Source organism: Leopardus geoffroyi, chromosome A2 (genome assembly GCF_018350155.1).
Source record: "Leopardus geoffroyi isolate Oge1 chromosome A2, O.geoffroyi_Oge1_pat1.0, whole genome shotgun sequence".
NCBI classification, from domain to species: Eukaryota; Metazoa; Chordata; class Mammalia; order Carnivora; family Felidae; genus Leopardus; species Leopardus geoffroyi.
The window spans coordinates 158,735,879-158,755,105 of NC_059331.1; the positions used below are offsets into that span (position 1 = coordinate 158,735,879).

General features: G+C 40.9%; 1 protein-coding gene and 1 non-coding gene across 12 annotated transcripts in view; one reads left to right on the plus strand and one right to left on the minus strand.

The window, feature by feature from the left end:
- Positions 1-18,424, minus strand: part of TPK1 (thiamin pyrophosphokinase 1) — a 359,845-nt gene extending 341,421 nt beyond the window's left edge. For 2 of the 11 annotated variants that reach the window (XM_045496025.1, XM_045496021.1), the window contains exons 1-2: positions 18,259-18,424; positions 17,402-17,460 (exon numbers count right to left, since the gene is read on the minus strand). In XM_045496025.1, the coding sequence (XP_045351981.1) occupies positions 17,402-17,460; positions 18,259-18,321 (122 nt within the window). In that variant the 5' untranslated portion in view covers positions 18,322-18,424. Of the gene's footprint in view, positions 1-17,401; positions 17,641-17,827; positions 18,085-18,258 lie in introns of those variants that run through there. The other 9 variants (XM_045496023.1, XM_045496016.1, XM_045496020.1 and 6 more) reach the window with 9 other exon arrangements.
- Positions 13,199-13,321, plus strand: LOC123607801. Its single transcript, XR_006716939.1, has one exon. It is a non-coding gene; the product is annotated as a U6atac minor spliceosomal RNA (small nuclear RNA).
- Positions 18,425-19,227: the final 803 nt, after the last annotated feature.

Consider the following 19,227-nt stretch of genomic DNA (forward strand, 5'->3'; position numbering starts at 1 on the left):
AGAGAGGAGCTCAATAGGGGGATGGGGGAAATAGAGGGGATTAAGAGGACACCTCCCTTTATGAGCACTTAGAAATGTATAGAAATGTTTAATCATTACATTGTACACCTGAAATACTGTATACTTGAATAAAATATGTAAAATTATGTCACTGTAAAGTTACTGACTACTACACCCATTTCACTTTTTTAGAAAACATGTGAGAAAATACGAATACAAGTCCACACGGCCCTGGAGGTTCATTTCTGTCATAGTTCTCTATCTCTCCAAGAAGCTAATTCAACAGGCCAGTTAACAACAAAGGAACTAGCTGCCAAGGAACAGAGGCTCCCACCACAAATGACTCGAAGTTCCCTTGTGTTAGAATAACCTAGAGGTTCCAGCAAATGTGCGACGTTACAGGGTGAAATTCTTCCTCTGGACCCATGTCCAAGGCAATCACAAACCAGCTGTGCCCAGCCCAAGATACTTCTTGGATGAGCGCCTGCGGAATCCTGTGTGCTCAGCCACATCTCTGCTTCTAAGTATCCCCACCCCCCCCGCAAAAAAAAAAAAAACCACTACTGCACAACTGCATCATGTATTATCAAGTTGTGTTTCCCTGTCCACTTTACCCATTCTCCTGCAAGGCTCTAGGCTATGTTTTTGCAGAGGCATTTTCACTTGTGACTCACATCCTTTGACAAATCACTTAAAGACAAGGCAGCGGAGTTCAAAAAAATGTTTAAACTATCTACTTAGTTTACCTTTTACATTAACAACAAAGTAAGAATTTACCTGGTGCCAAAGTGTAATTGTCAAAAGTTTAAAACCATGACTTTCATGAAAATATAAAATGAACGGATGCAAAAGCTATTATTCATTTCGTTAATTAATGAGGGGATCAGTAAAAATTCGAATAAAGGCAAACAGGATTACTAAAATGAATGTGCTAATAAAAGCAAAAAGATTGTGAATCTATTAGGAAAAGGCTTTGAAAACTGAGCACCAAGGCACTCAAAATGCCTCAGTGAACTAACAGTGCACAAACCACTACTAAGCTGTTTGGAACTAACTTAATAAAAGGAGCTTATGTTTTACTTTTGGCATGGTGGCACCACAAAAAAAAAAAAAAAAAAAAAGCAGACACTAAAAATACCATAAACACAAAATCTATAACCCTCTGCTATAGAGCAATAAAATATCGGAGTTATTTTTCTTTAGAGCAACAATCATCTGCATCCCTCCTAGACAAAAACATTTTGCACTATTATGTAAGAGTCATTTGCACAACTATTTAACTTCTACCCCTACAGAGTTGCCCAATAGCTCAAAGGAAAGAAAGTGAGTAAGAGGCTTACATCCCAAGTACCATCACTAGAGGATCCACTACACAGCACTTCGCTGAAAAAACACCCAGTCATCTCTTTTGCTCATTTACAAGTCATGGACAGTATTTCCATCTTAGGTTACAGCTGGTTCTAACAGGAGTAGAGCAAAAAATCCCACCAGGCGGGAGGAGGGATACAGGGGCAGCTACAATCAACGAGTCTTTTCATCAAGAACTGCAGAGCGGGCATTACCAGCAAAGGTACACTGAAGAGGACACTTTAATACGCTGCTACTATGAAACTCGGTATAACATTTCTGGAAAGCCACCTGGTAACACGTACCAGAAACTGCAGAGGCTCGTATCTTTGAAAAAAAAAATTTTGTATGTTTTTATTTATTTTGAGAAAGAGAGAGACAGAGTACTAGTGAGGGATGGGCAGAGAGAGAGGAAGACAGAATCTGAAGCAGGTTCCAGGCTCCGAGCTGTCAGCACAGAGCCCGACGCGGGACCCAAGTCCACAAGCTGTGAGATCACGACCTGAGCCGAAGTAGAACGTTCAACCGACTGAGCCACTCAGGCACCCCGAGCCACATATCTTTGATTCTGTACCTCCACTCCCAGAAATTTTCATTCAACATACAATCAGATGTGCACTAAGATATACACCTACCTCACAGCATTAATTACAAAAACTTAAAAACCTAAAATAACTTCTGTAGATTTCCCACCTTAAAATATGTTTTCCAGAAGCCTTCACTAAGTCCCCAAATCCTTTCTATGTGATCCAGTTAATACCCACCATTCCCCCTAGGAGGTCTCTTACCACACTGCACTCTAATCTGATTTGCTTATCCACTTGCCCTATTAGGCTGTAACTTCCATGAAGGCTTGTGCCATAGAATACAATTGCTTGAATTTAGCATAATGCCAGTCAGTAGGCACACAGATGCTGGCTCAATGAATAACATATTATGTAGCTTAAAAATACATACACGAGTATGTTTCCTCTATAAAGATAAAAAAATAAGTATTAAACATTAAAATTATTATGACAAAAGCCTCAAGTTAGCATCTCAACTCTATTGACAGAGTATCAAGATCATATGCAGGTATTTGGAAAAGCACCCAGACTGCCAGCAAAGAGGACACGCACTTCCCATACTGCTGGTGCAGAGAAAGGCACTGTAGTGTCACAGTCAGGAGTGCCTCTCTCTCTCTCTCTCTCTGCCATGTGTGTGCGCGTGTGTGTCTCTTGGATGCGTTATCACACTATGCATCTCCAAAGAATAGAGCTCTAAAGAAAACCGCTCTATGCAATTAGCTTAAAGGAAGTGTTGGATAATGATAAACATCCTTAATTGTGATACAGACTTTTTAAAAATTATTTTAAAAAGGAATCTGATGTTTCTTAGGCCACACTTCTCAAACTTTAAGACTCATACAGGGGTCTTGTTACAACACAAGTTCTTATTCTGTCAGCCTAATGTGGACCCAAGACTCTGCACTTCTTACCAGCTCCCAGGTAAAACCAATCGTGCTGCTGGTCGGGAGACTTCGATTTGGGTAGCAGCTCTTAGAAGGGCAGTTTATAAATGCAAAGAAAGGTATGCAGAGCTCCATTTTCCTGTTTTTGCTGTTTTTCGGAATCCTAAAGCACCTGCTATCTCCCTGATGATTTTTCAAAAACTTCCTGGTTCAGGATTCTCAATACTCTGTAGATACTACCATTTGAAAATAATGGGAAACACAAAAATAAAAAGAGGGGTCATCACCATAGAGCCAATGGAAATTAAAAGGATATAAAAGGAATACTACGAATAACATTATGCCCCAAAATGGGATAATCTAGATAAAATAAATCAATTCCTTGAAAGACACAATCTGCCAAAACTCACACAACAAATGGATTATCTATCTGAATAGGCCTATATCTATTAAAGAAATGAGTCAATAATTTATAACCTTCCAAAATAGAAAGAACAATTTTCTGGTGAATTCCACCAAATATATAAGAAGGAATTATGCTAATTCCACACAATATCTTTCAGAGGATAAAAGCTGAGGGAATGTTTCCTAACTTATTTTAGGAGGCCAGCATTACCCTAATGCCAAAGCCAGACAAAATCATTATAAAAAAATTACAGACCTGTATCTTTCATGAACACAGCCTGGGTAGCTCAGTCAATTGAGCATCTGACTCTTGATTTCAGCTCAGGTCATGATCTCAGTTGTGAGATCAAGCCCCAGACCGGGCCCTGCGCTGGGCATGGAGCCTACTTAAGATTCTCTCTCCCTCTTCCTCTGCCCCTCCCCAACTCCTGCTCCTGTGGGCACACTCTCCCTCCTCAAGGGGGGGAAAAAAATTAGCAGAATGAATCCAAGAACAGTAAAAAAAGAATTATACCTGACAACAAAGTTAGATTTCAGGTTCAGTCAACATCCGAAAATCAAAATGCAGTCCATCACATCAGTGACTAAAGAAAATTAACAGGATCATATGATTATGGGCAGAAAAAAACATATGAAAAAAATCCAACACCCATTCATCATAAAACCAGAAATAGAGGGGAACTTTCTCAACTTGATAGACTACCTACAAAGTACTTACAGCAGACATCATACTTAATGGTGAGAAACTTGGAGCTTCCCCAGTGTGATACTGGCAAAAGATTAGACAAATACATCAGTGGAATAGTACGAGAGCCCAGAAATGGACTCTCATAAATACAGCCAACTGATCTTTTGACACAGGAGCAAAAGCAATAAAATGGAGCAAAGATGGTCCCTTCAGCAAACAGTGCTAGGACTGGACATCCACAGGCAAAAAAAGTAATTCAGACACAGATCTCACACCTTCACCAAAATCAACTCAAAATGGGCATAAACTGCAAAGTTGTAAAATTCTTACAAGATAACATAGGAGTAAACTTGGAAGCCCTTGCGTATGGTGATGCCTTCTTAAATACAACTCCAAAGGTACAATCCATGGAAGAAATAATCGGTAAACTGGTCTTCATTAACATTAAAAACTTTGGTTCTGGAAAAAGACAAGGTCAAGAAAATGAGAAAAGAAGTCACAGACTGGGAGAAAATATTTGCAAAGGACACATATGATAAAGGATTGTTCTTCAAATATACAAGAAATAGTTAAAACTCAAGAAAACAAACCACCCAATTATAAAATAAGCCAGAGACCTTAACACCTCACCTAGGGAGATAAGACAGACAGCAAATGAGTATATGAAAAGATGCTCCACGTCGTAAGTCATCAGGAAAATGCAAATTAAAACAACATGATCACAGATACTATTACAAACCTATCACAAACCTACGAGGATGGCCAAAATCTCAAACATGGACACCACCAAATGCTGATGAGGATGTGGAGGAACAGGAAGTCTCACATTGCTGGGGGGGATGCCAAACAGTACAGCCACTTTAGAAGACAGGTGGGTGGTGTCTTACAAAACTAAACATACTCTTACCACATAGATCTGGCAATCATGCTCCTGGATACTACCTCTTAGGTCCACACAGAAGGCTGCACATGGATGTTTACGATAGCTTTATTCACAAATGCCAAACCTTGGAAGCAACCAAGAAGTTCTTCAGTAGGTAAATGTATAAACAAACCATCCTACATCCAGACAATGGAATTGTTATTCAGTGCTAAAACAAGGAATGCACTATCAAGCCGTGACAAAACAGAGAAACCTTAAATGCATAATAAGTTAAAGAAGCCCATCTGAAAACGCTACATACTGTATGATAGTATGATATTCTGGAAAAGGCAAAACTATGAAGAAAATAAAAAACTAAGTGGTTACTGGGGGTGAAGGGATTTAGAAAACCAGGCCGACCACAGACGATTTTTAGGGCAGTGAAAATACTCTGTACAACACTTTAAGGATGGATATGTTTTATTATACATCTGTCCAAATCCATAGAATGTAGAACACCAGTAAACTATGAACTTTGGATGGTTATGTAGTGTCAATGTAGGGTCATCAATTTTAACAAATGTACCACTCTGGTTGGTGGATGTTGATAATGGAGGAGGCTATGCGTGTGCAGAGGGCATGTGGGAAATCTAGACACCTTCCTCTTGATTTTGTTGTATATCTACCACTAAAGAAGTTTAAAAAAAAAAAAAAAAGAAACAAAGTAAAATAAAATAAAGGAAAATACGTTCCCAGTAAGCATTCTTGACAAGATCATCTGATTTTCTGGGAGTAGATTACTGATACCCATACTAGGCTAGTGGATCTGGAAAGTATGAAACTAAAGGAAATTGTTCGAATGTCATCCAGTGCCTAGAAGAGCTCCCAGTACACGGCAGGCACTCAAGTAACTGTTGCACAAATGACTACAGTATTTAGCCTGGAAGAAGAGAAAACAAGAATCTAGTTAAGGTTTTTCAACATTTGAAGGCAACTAACTAGAAATCAAAAAAAAAAAAAAAGTCTCCCATACGACTGTCGTTAGAAAAAAAGAATGAAAGGTCTATTTCAGCTTATTTTAAATACACATTTTTAAGAATCAGTTGCCCAACAATGGTATGTGTCTTCCCAAATAGAGTTGCCTGAATGTGTTCAAGCAAAAAAAAACCCAAATGCTATGTTAGAGGAAATGAAGAAAGACGATACTCTGCCCTGAAAACACTGGGATTTCTGAGGTTGCCCTCCTGCCCTCTGCACATAGGATTCACTACTCACAACATCTTTACTAGATTAGGAATTCCAACAGCAGTTTTCCTACTTGGAATATAAAAAATAAAGTTGCCTCAACGAAAGTAGCAGTTGGGTGGGAAGCCACAACCCTACACAGGACCTAAAAGTAAATCAAAAGCTTAAATTCTCTGGAAGTCATAACAAAGGAAATTATCCCACTGTGATAAATGAATACCTTCAAAGACGATGGTGTGATAAAGATATAGGAATACTCTCAGAATGAAATCCATTTGTTTAAGCATCTGTTTGCTACCTACAAAGAATAACTCTTTCTGATGGATTTAACCAAGAAAAAAGATGATAAAATTCATTTGATGGGACGCTAATGCACAAACACACCTCATTTTCCTAGAAAACCTCAAAAGACATCTGGTGTTGATGTATCAAAACCCACCGGTTTTTTGTTTCCTGGGCTTTTTGGGGGTGATCAATCCATAACGTTTTAGCATCGTGAATATTAAAAATGCCCTCGCAACTTCACTCGGTATTTTCAATGGTTTCACCTAAAAGAATGCCATTATTTCTGATAATGCTACCAAGTATCAATTGACAAGATTTTTTTTTAAGAATTAAGATTATTTTTAAACTCACTTCAGAAGCTTTAGTTTCTAAAAGCATATAGCTATTAAAATGCTAATATGGAAAGATGATGCCACAGAGGCTTAACACCAGGAAAACACAGGAAATTGATTCTCTAGATGATATGGAAAAGCTGGCTTATAAAGTTAATGAGATATTACTTAAGGCAAAAGAAACAATTTGGCCGTTAGCAATGAGGACAAGCCAAACATGTTTGTCATCAAATATAATGACACTAATTAAAAGAACGACAGAAACAAATATGACAATCAATGAAAGTACAGGAAAAAATTAAGCCACCTCAAACATGCAAAGTGAAGTTAGAGCAGTAAATCTTATTAGCAAGTTAGAAATAAAAGAGACTAAAAAGGAAAAATCCCAACAATTAGGAGTTATACACCAAGGGAAGTGTGACTAGTCAAAAGAAGTAAATTTCCTATTCAATGTCCAACTACCGGGGATGGATTTCTAATATAGCAGAATGAAGAGGATTAAGCCCTGAAACTCGAAAATCCACCACTTTGTCTCTTAGATGTCCTAGCTAGCCCCAGATGACAAAAATATCACAATCCTTAAGCAGCAGCTTTGCTAGAGATTTCTTTGCCATCCACCAAAAAAAAAAAAAAAAACCTTGCCCCAAGTTTTCCAAGTTTCCAAGTAGGCCTAGTGCTTTGATTTACATAACAAAAAAAGCCACCCTGATTTCAGGAAAAATACAGTCAGAAAACCAAGGTTTTAGTCCCAGTTCTATCTCCAATACCCATTTCCAAAGGCTTCTCCTAAGAAAAGGAATATTCTATTCCCGGTGTTGAAAGGTCATTCCAGAACTATTAGTCTATCAGCTGGCCCTTGCCAATATGAATAAAATGTATGACAACTTATCACTGTAAATAGATCATGTATTATCGTTAAATACAGATCAAGTGTTAATCAAGAAAATTTAGCATCTGAATTCGGATGTGCTCCAAGTATCAACTACACACTGGTGTTGGAAGATTTGTACAAAAAATGTCAACTACTGCATTACTAATTGCTTATTCTGATTACATGTTGCAATAACATTTTAGATACTACGTTAAACATAGAATTAAAGTTAAGTTCACTTGTTCTAGCTTTTCAGTAAGGCTACTGGAAATGTTTAAGTTACATGTGAAATTACATTTTTATTGTATTGCATGGCCTGCTGCAGGCTGAACTCTTTACAGTAAGGTTTGTAAATTCTTTATTCTTCTACAGGATCTACTGAAGTATGGCCCATAACAAATACTCAAAAAACATTAAATGAACAGACAAAACTTTAAATAGAAGCATAAAACAGCAACAAAGTAAGATCAAAATTGACTTTTTGATTCATGTACCAGCTATATTCTGTTGGAGTGACACTAAAAACCTCCCTTATTTAGTAATTGTGGCAATTCTGAAATAAGGACCAAGACGACAACAACAAAAAACCTCTCAGCTGAATAAGTGAATTGGCATACCTAATTTGTTTGGGGCTGCATTATGTCCTCCCGGAATTGCTGTTGAAGTCCTACACCCGTACCACAGAAAGTCACTGTATTTGGAGACAGGGCCTTTAAAAGGCTGATTAAAGAAAAATGAAGTCCTATGGGCAGACCTAATCCAATAGGACTGGTGTCTTTATAAGAACAGGAGATTGGGGGGCGCTTGGGTGGCTTAGTCAGTTGAGCGTCCAACTTCAATTCAGGTCATGCATGATCTCACGGTTCGTGGGTTCGAGCCCCGCGTTGGGCTCTGTGCTGACAGATCAGAGCCTGGAGCTGCCTCAGATTCTGTCTTCCTCTCTCTCTCTCGCTCTCGCTCTCTGCCCCTCCCCTGCTCCTGCTCTGTCTCTCTCTCTCAAAAATAAATAAATGTTAAAAAAAAAAAAAATAGGAGATTGGAACGCAAGTAACACACAGACCAAGAGGCAATTCGTGACAAGTGAAAAGGCAGTCATTTGCAAACCAAGGAGAGAAGCTTCATAAGAAGTCACAGCTGCCAACACTGATCTTGGACTTCTAAATGTTTTATTATTTATTTTTATTTTTGAAAGAGAGAGAGAGAGAGACAAAGCATGAACAGGGGAGGGGCAGAAAGAAAGGGAGACACAGGATCCGAAGCAGGCTCCAGGCTCTGAGCTGTCAGCACAGACCCCAATGCGGGGCTCGAACGCATGAACTGCGAGATCATGACCTGAGCCAAAGTCAGACGTTCAACCCACTGAGCCCCCAGGCACCCCCCTGATCTTGGACTTCTAGCCTGAGAATTATGACAAAATAAATTTCTATCATTTAAGCCACCCAGTCTATGGTACTTTGTTATGCAGCCTTAGTACACTAACACATTGTTCCAAACACATAAAGTTTTCCAATAACCAAGTAGAGTTTTGGCTTTTACACTTAAAATTCAGTTCCCCACTCACACTAGCTGTATTTCAGGAGCTCAAAAGCCATATGCAGCCAGTGACCACTATATACTGTACAGTACAGACCCAGAGATGAGACCAAACCAAAAATTCCCAAAAAAGAGTACTTAACTAGTTGGGAGAGGTGACCAAAAAGTGTGTTACTACTACATATGGAAGCATTTTTAATCTTTAATTTTAAAACAAAATGTAAATGCAAAGGACTGAAAACCACCACTAGGTTATTATTATGATATGCTGAGTAGATTAGAGAAGGTAATTCATAGTCTAGAGCTATGTTTGTTACATCTGAATGTCATCACCAAGGTTTCCTGCAAATTACAGCTAGGTGGCCAGGATACATTTATCATTATGAACAAGTCCAACTGGAGAATGCTAATACTCATCTTTAGATTCTATTATACCTTTTGTGGCTTGATCAGCCATTTTCAATGGAAATCAAATTCCAGAAATATAAGAGATGGCATGAATACTATTCAGAACAGGATATTCCTGGATTCATTACCATTTAACCATGAGGCATCAAAAACTATGTCTACTATTAATAATTTCATGCATCTGTAAATAATAGTGTTCAAGAAGCATGGAAGAAAAACACAGAATTCAAGAAATGAAGAGAATAGTTCTGCTAGACTTGCCTAACAGGTCTGAACACATTTAATAAAATAAGTAGGTCTCTCCTTTAAGAATTAGAAAAATGAATGTAGAAATTCCAAAATGTAATTATCAGTATAATAAAGTTCATCTACTGGAAAGTATTTTACATTTGTGTAGAGTTCTACTTCTTAAAACTTGCTTTTTATACTTTATCTTTAATTTGCCCAAGAACTTCATGTTCAGATATATTCTTCTTTTATATAAAGAAACTAAGGCTCTAAGAAATTAAGTGACATGCCCGATGTCATGTAACCTGTAAAGGACTAAAACTCAAACCTTAGTCTTCTAGTTCCAAAACTGTGGAAGCTTCACCTTGTTAAAGCACTAAAACTATGACTAGAACAGTAGTATGTAAATGTTAGTTATAATAAAAATTGTTAATACAATTACAGTGACTTGATCAAGTGTGTACTGACAATACTTAAAATGGTAATTAAATTCAGCATAAATCTCAACCATGGTAATTCAGTTTAGAAGAAATAACTCCTGAGAGCATTATGGTCACAGGAATCTTTTTTTTTTTTTTAATTTAAATGTATATAATCTTTTTGCAAATTACCAAGCAGTAGATAGAAGGCTTTCTAGCATAAAGTTTATTTATGATGATCAGGTTAAGTGGAGAAAATAAAATGGGGCTTTAAAACCAGAGTTTATTTTTAAGTGAATAATGTTTCATATCTAATTGCTTTATTTTTTATTCCATCAGATCCATTTAAGAGTGACATAAAAGTGATTTATTTAGAATGTCAATAGTCAACATTAAGGGGGATTTAAAAAGTGAGAAACAACCGAACTAGATTTAAAGAGGGTCACCTGCTCAGTCAGTTGAACATCCAACCTTTGGTTTCAGCACAGGTCGGTTCGTGAGATTGAGCCCTGGGTCAGGGTGTCTGGGCTATCAGCACAGAGTCTGCTTGGGATTCTCTCTCTCCCTCTCTCTGCTTCTCTCTCTCAAAATAAATAAATAAGCATTAAAAAATTTAAAATAAAAAGACTGAAGAATGCACAGTCGGTCCAAGTTTGGAATGAGCAACTAGAAAAGGTATTTTGCAACAATGGGAAAATTTAAATATGGATGGGTACTATGAAATTTTATATGGGGAAAATGGAGTTATGAATTGAACAAAACTTACAGTATGTTCTCATTTAGGTTTAAAATACCTAACTGTATAGTTATACACAACAAATATCTAGAGGGATATAAATACACATACACCAATTATACATACATGGTAGGAACAGTTATAATCTCTGAGAAGCTCGAATATGGCGTTTTTACTTCATTTTTGTTTATCTATATCTTCTAAATTTTTATGATGCATATGTACTATGTTGTAAAAATAAAAATTTAAAAATAACACCAGTATTTTTATTAAGCCAAAAATGAAAAACCTCTCCATTGGCTGTGTCTCACGTTTGTGAAATAAGCACATGTGAAATAACTATCTCGAAGATGGTTTGGCTCTTGTTATTTTCGCTGTGAGGTGTTTAAAATAAATCAACTTTACTTTCAAACATATGGAGCTCTGAATATAAACCTTCACAATAAAAAAAAAAAAAAATCAAATGATCACAGACACTGAAGAACAAAGCAAGGAAAAGTCCCTATTTATAAAAGTATTTTGAAAAGCCATCCCTCTATTTAGAGAGTTTAAAACAGCAATTGCATGCTCATGCCAGTTAAATATTATTCATCATGAATCTAAAACCTTTAGATAAAAAGTTAAGAAGGCAATGAAAAAATAAAAATGTTTGTATTCTTCCTATACAACAGCGTTAAAATGCTTTACAGGTATTCTCAATCTTCACAATCACCGTCCTTGGAAAGTCTCATTCGCCCTATTTCATTGGTGAGAAAACTCAAGATTTAAAGAACTGGATCCAGATTACCTATTTGGTAATCATTTTGCAATACTGAACACATACATCAAATTATTAAGCTGTACCCCTAAGACTAATACCATGTTATGTAAATTATACCTCAATTTTTAGAAAAACAAAAACTCCCACAAACTGATTTTTAAATTTTCTTGAAATGTTTACTTTTGAGACTGCGCACCCATGCAAGCTGGGGAGGGTCAGACAGAGAGGGGTATAGAGGATCTGAGGCAGGCTTAGCGCTGACAGCAGAGAACCTGATGCAGGGCTCAAACCGGCACACAGTGAGATCAAGACCTGAGCCAACATCAGTCACTGAACCAACAGAGTCACCCAGGCACCCCCTACAAATTGATTTTTTTAAAAAGGAAGGATGGGGTGCCTGGGTGGCTCATAAAAATGAAGACTCTTGATCTCAGGGTCATGAGTCCGAGCCCTATGTTGGGTGTATGCTGAAAAATAAAAATGTCAATAAAATTTAAAAAGCCCCCCCACCAGGCAAATGCAAGAATCACAAATATTTCACAAAATATCTGCAAAAGGCCAGTAAACATGTGAAAGATTAGCATTCTGACATAAAGGAAATCTAAATTAAAATCACAGGGATACCTCTACACACCCACCAAATGGATAAAATTTAAGACTAATTCCAAGGACTGGAAAGGAACATTCTAGGGGGTAAATTTAGCATGAGCTAAGGCAAGAATATCAAAGCTGGAACAAATGTTCACAAAAGTAAACAGTGGGTAGTTTACTTGGCTTGGGCACAGAGGGGGGAAATAAAAATGTATTCTGGAAAAGTAACTAGGATTCAGAACTTGGAGGGTCTTCAAGTCCAAGAGAAGGACTTTAACCCATATAGGATCAGCGAACCGTGACACGGATGACAGCATTGTACAGAATGTTCCAAGTGGGGAGGAAACAGACACTTATCTTCTACCTTGCATTGAATTTCTCTCCCCTCACCAATCTGGTTTTGCCCTCCTTGCTCAACCCCAATCTCCACCTGCACTCTCCAATCTCATCAGACCTCTTTCCCTTCTCTCACCACCAGGTCAGAAGAGGCACGGAGCTTTCACAGAAGGCACATCACCTGCGCTGCTCTTCTTTTTACCTGAGCCTTCTCTCAATTGAAGCCAGTGCTTTTGCAGAGATGCAGCCGAGGTCTTTCCACCCCTCGGTTTCCTGCCTACTCCAAACTGCCTTCATCTCCTTCCCCCGAGCCCCAACCTTCCCTATGTAGGTTCCTGTAATACATAATTCAACATCTAACTAGAATCCATCTTGTTTTGTTCTCAACTCTCCAACCAGACCATAAATTCATGGATAGAAAGGATCACCCCTTTCCCTTTTGTACCCCAGCAGCACCTACTACCAAAGAATATACACTAGCTAGTGGTTGGTGCCTCTTGATAACAAATGCAAACATACCCTTTCATCTAACAATTCCACTTCTAGAAATTTATCCTACAGATGTATTCATATATATGCAAAAACACTATGATCAAAGATATGCATTGCAGATTATAACAAACACTAGAAAAAACCTAAATGTCTATTAAGAAAGACTACTTCATTGGAGACTGTACTGCCTATTAAAAAGCAAAACTTGGGGTGTTGTATGAAACAAGGTCAGCACTTCCCTCGACGAGGACGGAAGAGACCCTCAGGCTTAACAATATGCACACACACTTAAGGCACTGCCACCTACGTCCTGGTATCTAACCATCGTTTTCTTTTTTAATCATTAGTTTCACACCTGAAACTAATTACATGTTAACTACACTGGAAATAAAAAAAAAAAAAAACTTAGGACATCAACATACACAGATCCTAACAAGTGAAAGTGAAAAAAAAGTTGCAGGAAAAAGGTAAAACAGGTCTTATCATATATACACACATAGACACATAATCTATAAAAACATGAAATTTTAGAATGATAATCTCTGGCATGTAGGATGGACTTTTTCACTTTAGAAACTTCTGTTTGGGGAAAAAAAAAAAGTTAAACAAGGAAGACATGCTACGTATGTAGGGAAAACTACCTATATATTTTCACTCACTGCCCCTTAACAGTAATTTATAATTTATACCATGAATCCATTTTCTCTAAAACAAGAGTAATAATATGCTGAGGTGTATGTACCAAAATGAATATTTAGAACATATGCCAACCGTTAGTAGTGGTTATTTCTAGAAGAGGGATTTCAAGAAACTTTCCTAATTTATATCAGAGGTTTTTCTTTAATAAGCACTTACTTCAGTTACCAAAAAAAATTTTTTTTAATTAAAATCTCTTTCTCTGAGCTAGGATCCCAGAGAGATTAGCATGTCGGTCCACTTGGCAATGAGTTACGAGGCCCAGTTCAGCTGTGGGACTGCCCACTGGTACTAAATCTGAGTAAGCATCACATATCACTCAGGTCTACAAATTAGACCCACAGAAGTTACCAACTGAAAAACTACTTCTCTACTAGGGACGTACTAAATGTCTGTTTGATGAAGAGAATACCTCTCATGCAAAGTTAAACTTAAATAGTTACTGAATCACTATAAAAGGCCAGGCAATGCACTGGTTCCTCATAATACACTCACTGTTCTGTTTTTGAAGATCTCTTAGGTATTCAGAGTCAACCGTAAACTTGCCTGAGATAAGGCAGAAATCCCTACATCCTTTCACCCTCAGTGGAGGAAGAAACTAGAACCACTAGATCAGAGAATCTCCCAAGGGAACACTGGATCCTGTGAGGGCAGATCTGTGCTTCATAAAGAGATTACAGTCACTGTCCATGCCCTTCTCTAGCAAGGAGCTTACAGGTGTCTGACCTGAGGAGTCCCGGCCTTCTCCACTATTCCTTTCGTAAAAACAGAGCAAGCAGAACTGCTTGTTTTTCCTACCATTTATTGCTCCAAATTTTTCCCATCTCAGCACTGACCCTAAGATCCAACTGCCATCTTGTCCTCCCCTTAGACTTGCTCGATAGCAATAGCTTAACAGTATGGATGCTAAGTGCTTTATATGCATTAAAACTATACTCCCAATAACCCTGTGAAGTACTTGCATTTTATCTGTGAAAAACCTGAAATACAAGGTCTGATAACTAAGGCTAAAAAGAAAACCACAGGCTCAAATGAGAGTCACTTAGGCTAGGCCAACCCAACTGCAATTTCGACCTCACCCAGGAATGTAGTCTTTGGTCAGTCAGGAATTATCCAGTGGGCACCCATGAGGTGATCTGTTTACATGGGCAGTTCATCTCCCAAAGGAAGGTGACCTCATCCGAAATAATCCTTTTTCTGTTGGATTTCCTTGTCCCCCTTTAAAATCCTTTCCCTTTCCATAGCCCTCTGGAGCTGGGATGCTGCCGAGAATTTCAGGAATTGGTTAATAAAGCCAATTACATCTTGAAAATTCACTCAGTTGAATTTTTGTTATTAAACACCGTAAGTAGTGGCAAAACTAGGGTTTAAACCAAGAGATTCAGATTCCTTGACTCAAACTTTACTATACTACACTATCTCTACGATCTAGTCCTTTCAACCTAGAAAACACGAGAAACCTTCAGTCAGCTGTTGCCACAAAACGAACCAATCTTTTCGAATTTCTAAAAACTGAGTTTTATTCAAGGCCAACTCAAAACAGTTGCCCTGGATACAGGACTGTCACAAAGAAGAGAGTGCTCCAGCAAAGGAACATTTGGTGTAGGGTTATCAGTATTTTTCACATAAAAGGTTACAAACCACCAGACAAAGGATGTTTCAGAAAGTTGCAGACCTTACATTTCTAGAATATGCAGGACTTTAATTTTATGGGGACCAGGGAAGTGTCTTCCTTTTTTCTTACCTTTTGTGTTCAGAACGCTCCTTTCTGGTTTTACCTAACAGATGTACAATCTGTGCTCGGGTCATAAATAGAGCCCAAGCTTTGAGGTTCTGCAGTCAGTCTGACCTCAGTAAGTGTTAAAGTGTAGCTTCCCAAGGAGCCCAGGAGCAGGGCCCAAATATATAAAAAGTTGAAAATTTCCTTGATCACAGTAAAGCACTTATGTTTTCACAACACAGCTGATCAACAAGCCACATGGATCAAGTGTCGCTGGTGGAAATGCTGTTGGTTTGGCTACTACTGAGTACTAAGAACTTGATTTTGCAAAATATTTGCCCACGCCTTTTTTTTTTTCTGTCAATGCTTTCCTCATTCAACGCTCGACCTTTTAACAAGGGTCAAACAGATCTGGGTTCAGATTCTAGCTCTCCTACTGCTTTCCTTCTCTTGCAAGTAAGTTATGAGGGTCTATGTGAAAAACTCAGCCTAGTGAAGGAATGCAGAGTTAAGAAGTCAAAGTCCCGGGGGCGCCTGGGTGGCGCAGTCGGTTAAGCGTCCGACTTCAGCCAGGTCACGATCTCGCGGTCCGTGAGTTCGAGCCCCGCGTCAGGCTCTGGGCTGATGGCTCAGAGCCTGGAGCCTGTTTCCGATTCTGTGTCTCCCTCTCTCTCTGCCCCTCCCCCGTTCATACTCTGTCTCTCTCTGTCCCAAAAATAAATAAACGTTGAAAAAAAAATTAAAAAAAAAAAAAGAAGTCAAAGTCCCCCACTTCTATTCTTTGTTCTACCATCAATACTTCCAGGTTGTGGAACTGGACAAGTTCAAATCAAATTCAGTACCCTAACAAAGCCCATTTATTCATGTGTTTATAGTAAACTTTAAATTATGCATTGTGGGGGCACCTGGGTGGCTCAGTGGGTTAAGCCTCGGACTTAGACTCAGGTCTTGATCTCATGGTGTGGGAGTTCCAGCCCGGGGTCAGGCTCACGTTAGGCTCTATGCGGACAGCTCTGAGCCTGGAGCCTGTTTCCGATTCTGCTTCCTTCTCTCCCTACTCCCTCCCGGCTCCTGCCGTCTCTGTCCCTCAAAAATAAATAAATGTAAAAAAAAAAAAAAAAAAAAAAAAAAAAAAAAACAACTAAATAAGATAAATTATGCATTTTGTTTAAATATATGAACTGATAAAAGAGAAGCTCTACACCAGTAGAAACTGAAATCTATATATATATATCTTATATATATAAGAAATATATTAAGATTAAGAAATGATTGGAGCACGTGCGTGGCTCAGGCACCAGCTGAGTTGCTTAAGCATCCAATTCTCGGCTTTGGCTCAGGTCATGATCTCACTTTTCGTGGTCTGGAGGCCCGGGTCGGGCTCTGCAGCGGGACAGCCTGGAGCCCGCCTCGGAGTCTCCCTCGCCCCCTCTCTGCCCCTCCCCCACTCGCAGTATCTCTCAACCAAAAGAAAGGTGCACGAGTCAATTACACAGGCGCATGAACGCAGCCTCACAAAAACGCTGCTTTCCATCCAGCACCCTGTGAATTACAATAATTTTGAGCTTTAACATAATAAAAATCCTCAAGTGAGTGTTGCGGCTTAAAGTGCTTTGTATGGCCACTTTCTAACCTTTTATTGCAGAAGGTGACTGCCTTCAACCCCCTCGGTGTCTCCTAATCTAGTTCCACACCAGCTCAAGCGGTCAGAGGCCTAGGGGCTAACGTTGCAGGCGGCGCGCCCTCTTCCCCAGGGGGACCGCATCTAGTTAACCAAAGTCACTCGGTCCTAACAACGCCAGGTGGCAAGGACTAAGGTTTAGGCTTGTTTGTTTCAGATGGGGAAAGTGACGCAGAAGGGAGGCTGGCCGGGTATGCCTAAGGCTGACAACTCGGGGAGTCCAAGGCCAACTGCAAACATTTCTGGTCTAGAAGCCTCTCTGGGCTCCGAGGAGGGGCGCGTCAGTGACACCGAAACGTGGACAAAAGTACAGTACCGGTGGGAAGCAGGGGTTCCAACGGGGTAAAGGTATGCTCCATACCGGACTAGAGGCCTCTGCGCTAAGAGAACAGAAACGCCACGTTAGTATATCCCCTAGCTAATTAAACAGCGCGCGAATTCGCCACAGCGCCGGCCGCGTCCAACCCGCACCCCGGCGGCCGCTTCCGGGCGGAGCCCCCGCGGCGCCCTGGCGCTGGCGGCCCGGCCCGCGCCGCCGGGCGGGGAGGAGCCGGGAGGGAGGCCGGGGCGGGAGCGACGCGCGCCTCCGGGGGCCGCCGCGCGCCTCCCTCTCCCCTCGCCCCGCCACCATCCGGGCACTGAGGAGCCAGAGGCGGCCGCCCCCCTCCCCTCGCCGCCCGCCCCATCCCGCGGCCCGCGCGCCCAGGACGCGGGCGGCGCGCCGAGCGGCGGCCGCACTTACACAATGGCGGGTGGAGCCAGCGGCGAGCGGAGCGCCGGCTGCGCGAGCGAGAGCGATCGACCGCTCCGAGCTCAGCTGAGGAGCCTCGGCGGCGCGCGGCAGGCGCTCGAGGCTTAAGTAACGGGCGCGCGGGGCGGCCCCGCCCCCTTCCGGAGCCGGCGGCCAGTGCGAGCCGCGCGTCCCCGCCGGGCCGCGCGCGCCCGGCGTCGCCGGCGGTCCGCCCGCCCCCTTCCTCCGGCGGCAGTCGCCTCGTTACCCTGGTTCTGCCCTCCCGCCGCCTGTGGCGTGTCTGCCCGGCGTTCTTCGCCGCAGTTGGCAAGGAGGCCGCGGTCAGCTCGAAACCGAGCGGCAGCTTCCCCAACCTGGCTTCACAGCCCAGCACACGCCCCAGTTTTCCAGAGCCCGTTCCCCTGGTCCTCACGCTCTCTGACCTCCTGCTTGCTTGTCAGTATCCTTACGGAGCACGCCCGCGCTCCTCCCCTCCTGCTGAACATAATCAGAGAAAGTTGTCAAAATTAATAAAGGGAAACCTCACTAAAGTGGAGCCCTCAGGCTGTACCACTTCCTGCCAATTATAAGAAGACTTGCCAATTGCAGGGAGAATTGTCAATTACAGACCCCCACGGAAGAATCTTCAATGGGAAGGAAGCCACAGTCCCAGGCCTCAGCAGGAAAAGACGTTTGTCGCATCTCCTAGCAACCCCAGCAACTCAACCAATGAGAAACCTTCATCACTTTTCTCCCTTGAACTTCAGTGAACTTTCGGTTCAAAGCAACCCTCCCCAGCTTCCTTCTTCTTCCTGAAATAACGGTCCTCTCCTTTGCTGGGCTTGCCAATGGTTTGGCCACGGCTTGCACGTCCTGAATTGCAATTCTTTGCTATTCCCGGATAAGCGCGTTTTGCTGACAAAATAACTTCCTGTTTTATCTTTAAAGGTCAATAAAGATTTCGTTGGAAGAAATTTTGAACCGCATACTTACAGCTCCATTTGCTCTAATACTCCTAGGATGGAGAGCTCACTCTGTTGCCGTGCAGCCTTTTCCAAAACTGAGCAGCCCTAATCGCCAGGAAAAAAAAAAAAATCTTACTGGAGGCAAAAATCCCCTCCCTGCACCTGTCACTGTTCTGCCCCACTCCCAGGCCCACCGTGGGTTAGAGGGATCCCTGGTTCTCATAACTATCTTGGAGGTATTGAAGAGAGTTATTACTACCGTAGAAAGCAAGATAGAGTCACTCGTGTCGCTGATCTATGTGAAGCAGTGATGTAAGCAGCCAAAGAGTAGCTAAGGCCGGATATGGCCATAAATACCACAAGCTGAGGATACCCAGAACTGATAACTAGCAAAAGCAAAGGAGGTCTGCAAAGGCTGAAGACTGATTAAACGCCTTTAAAAAGGGA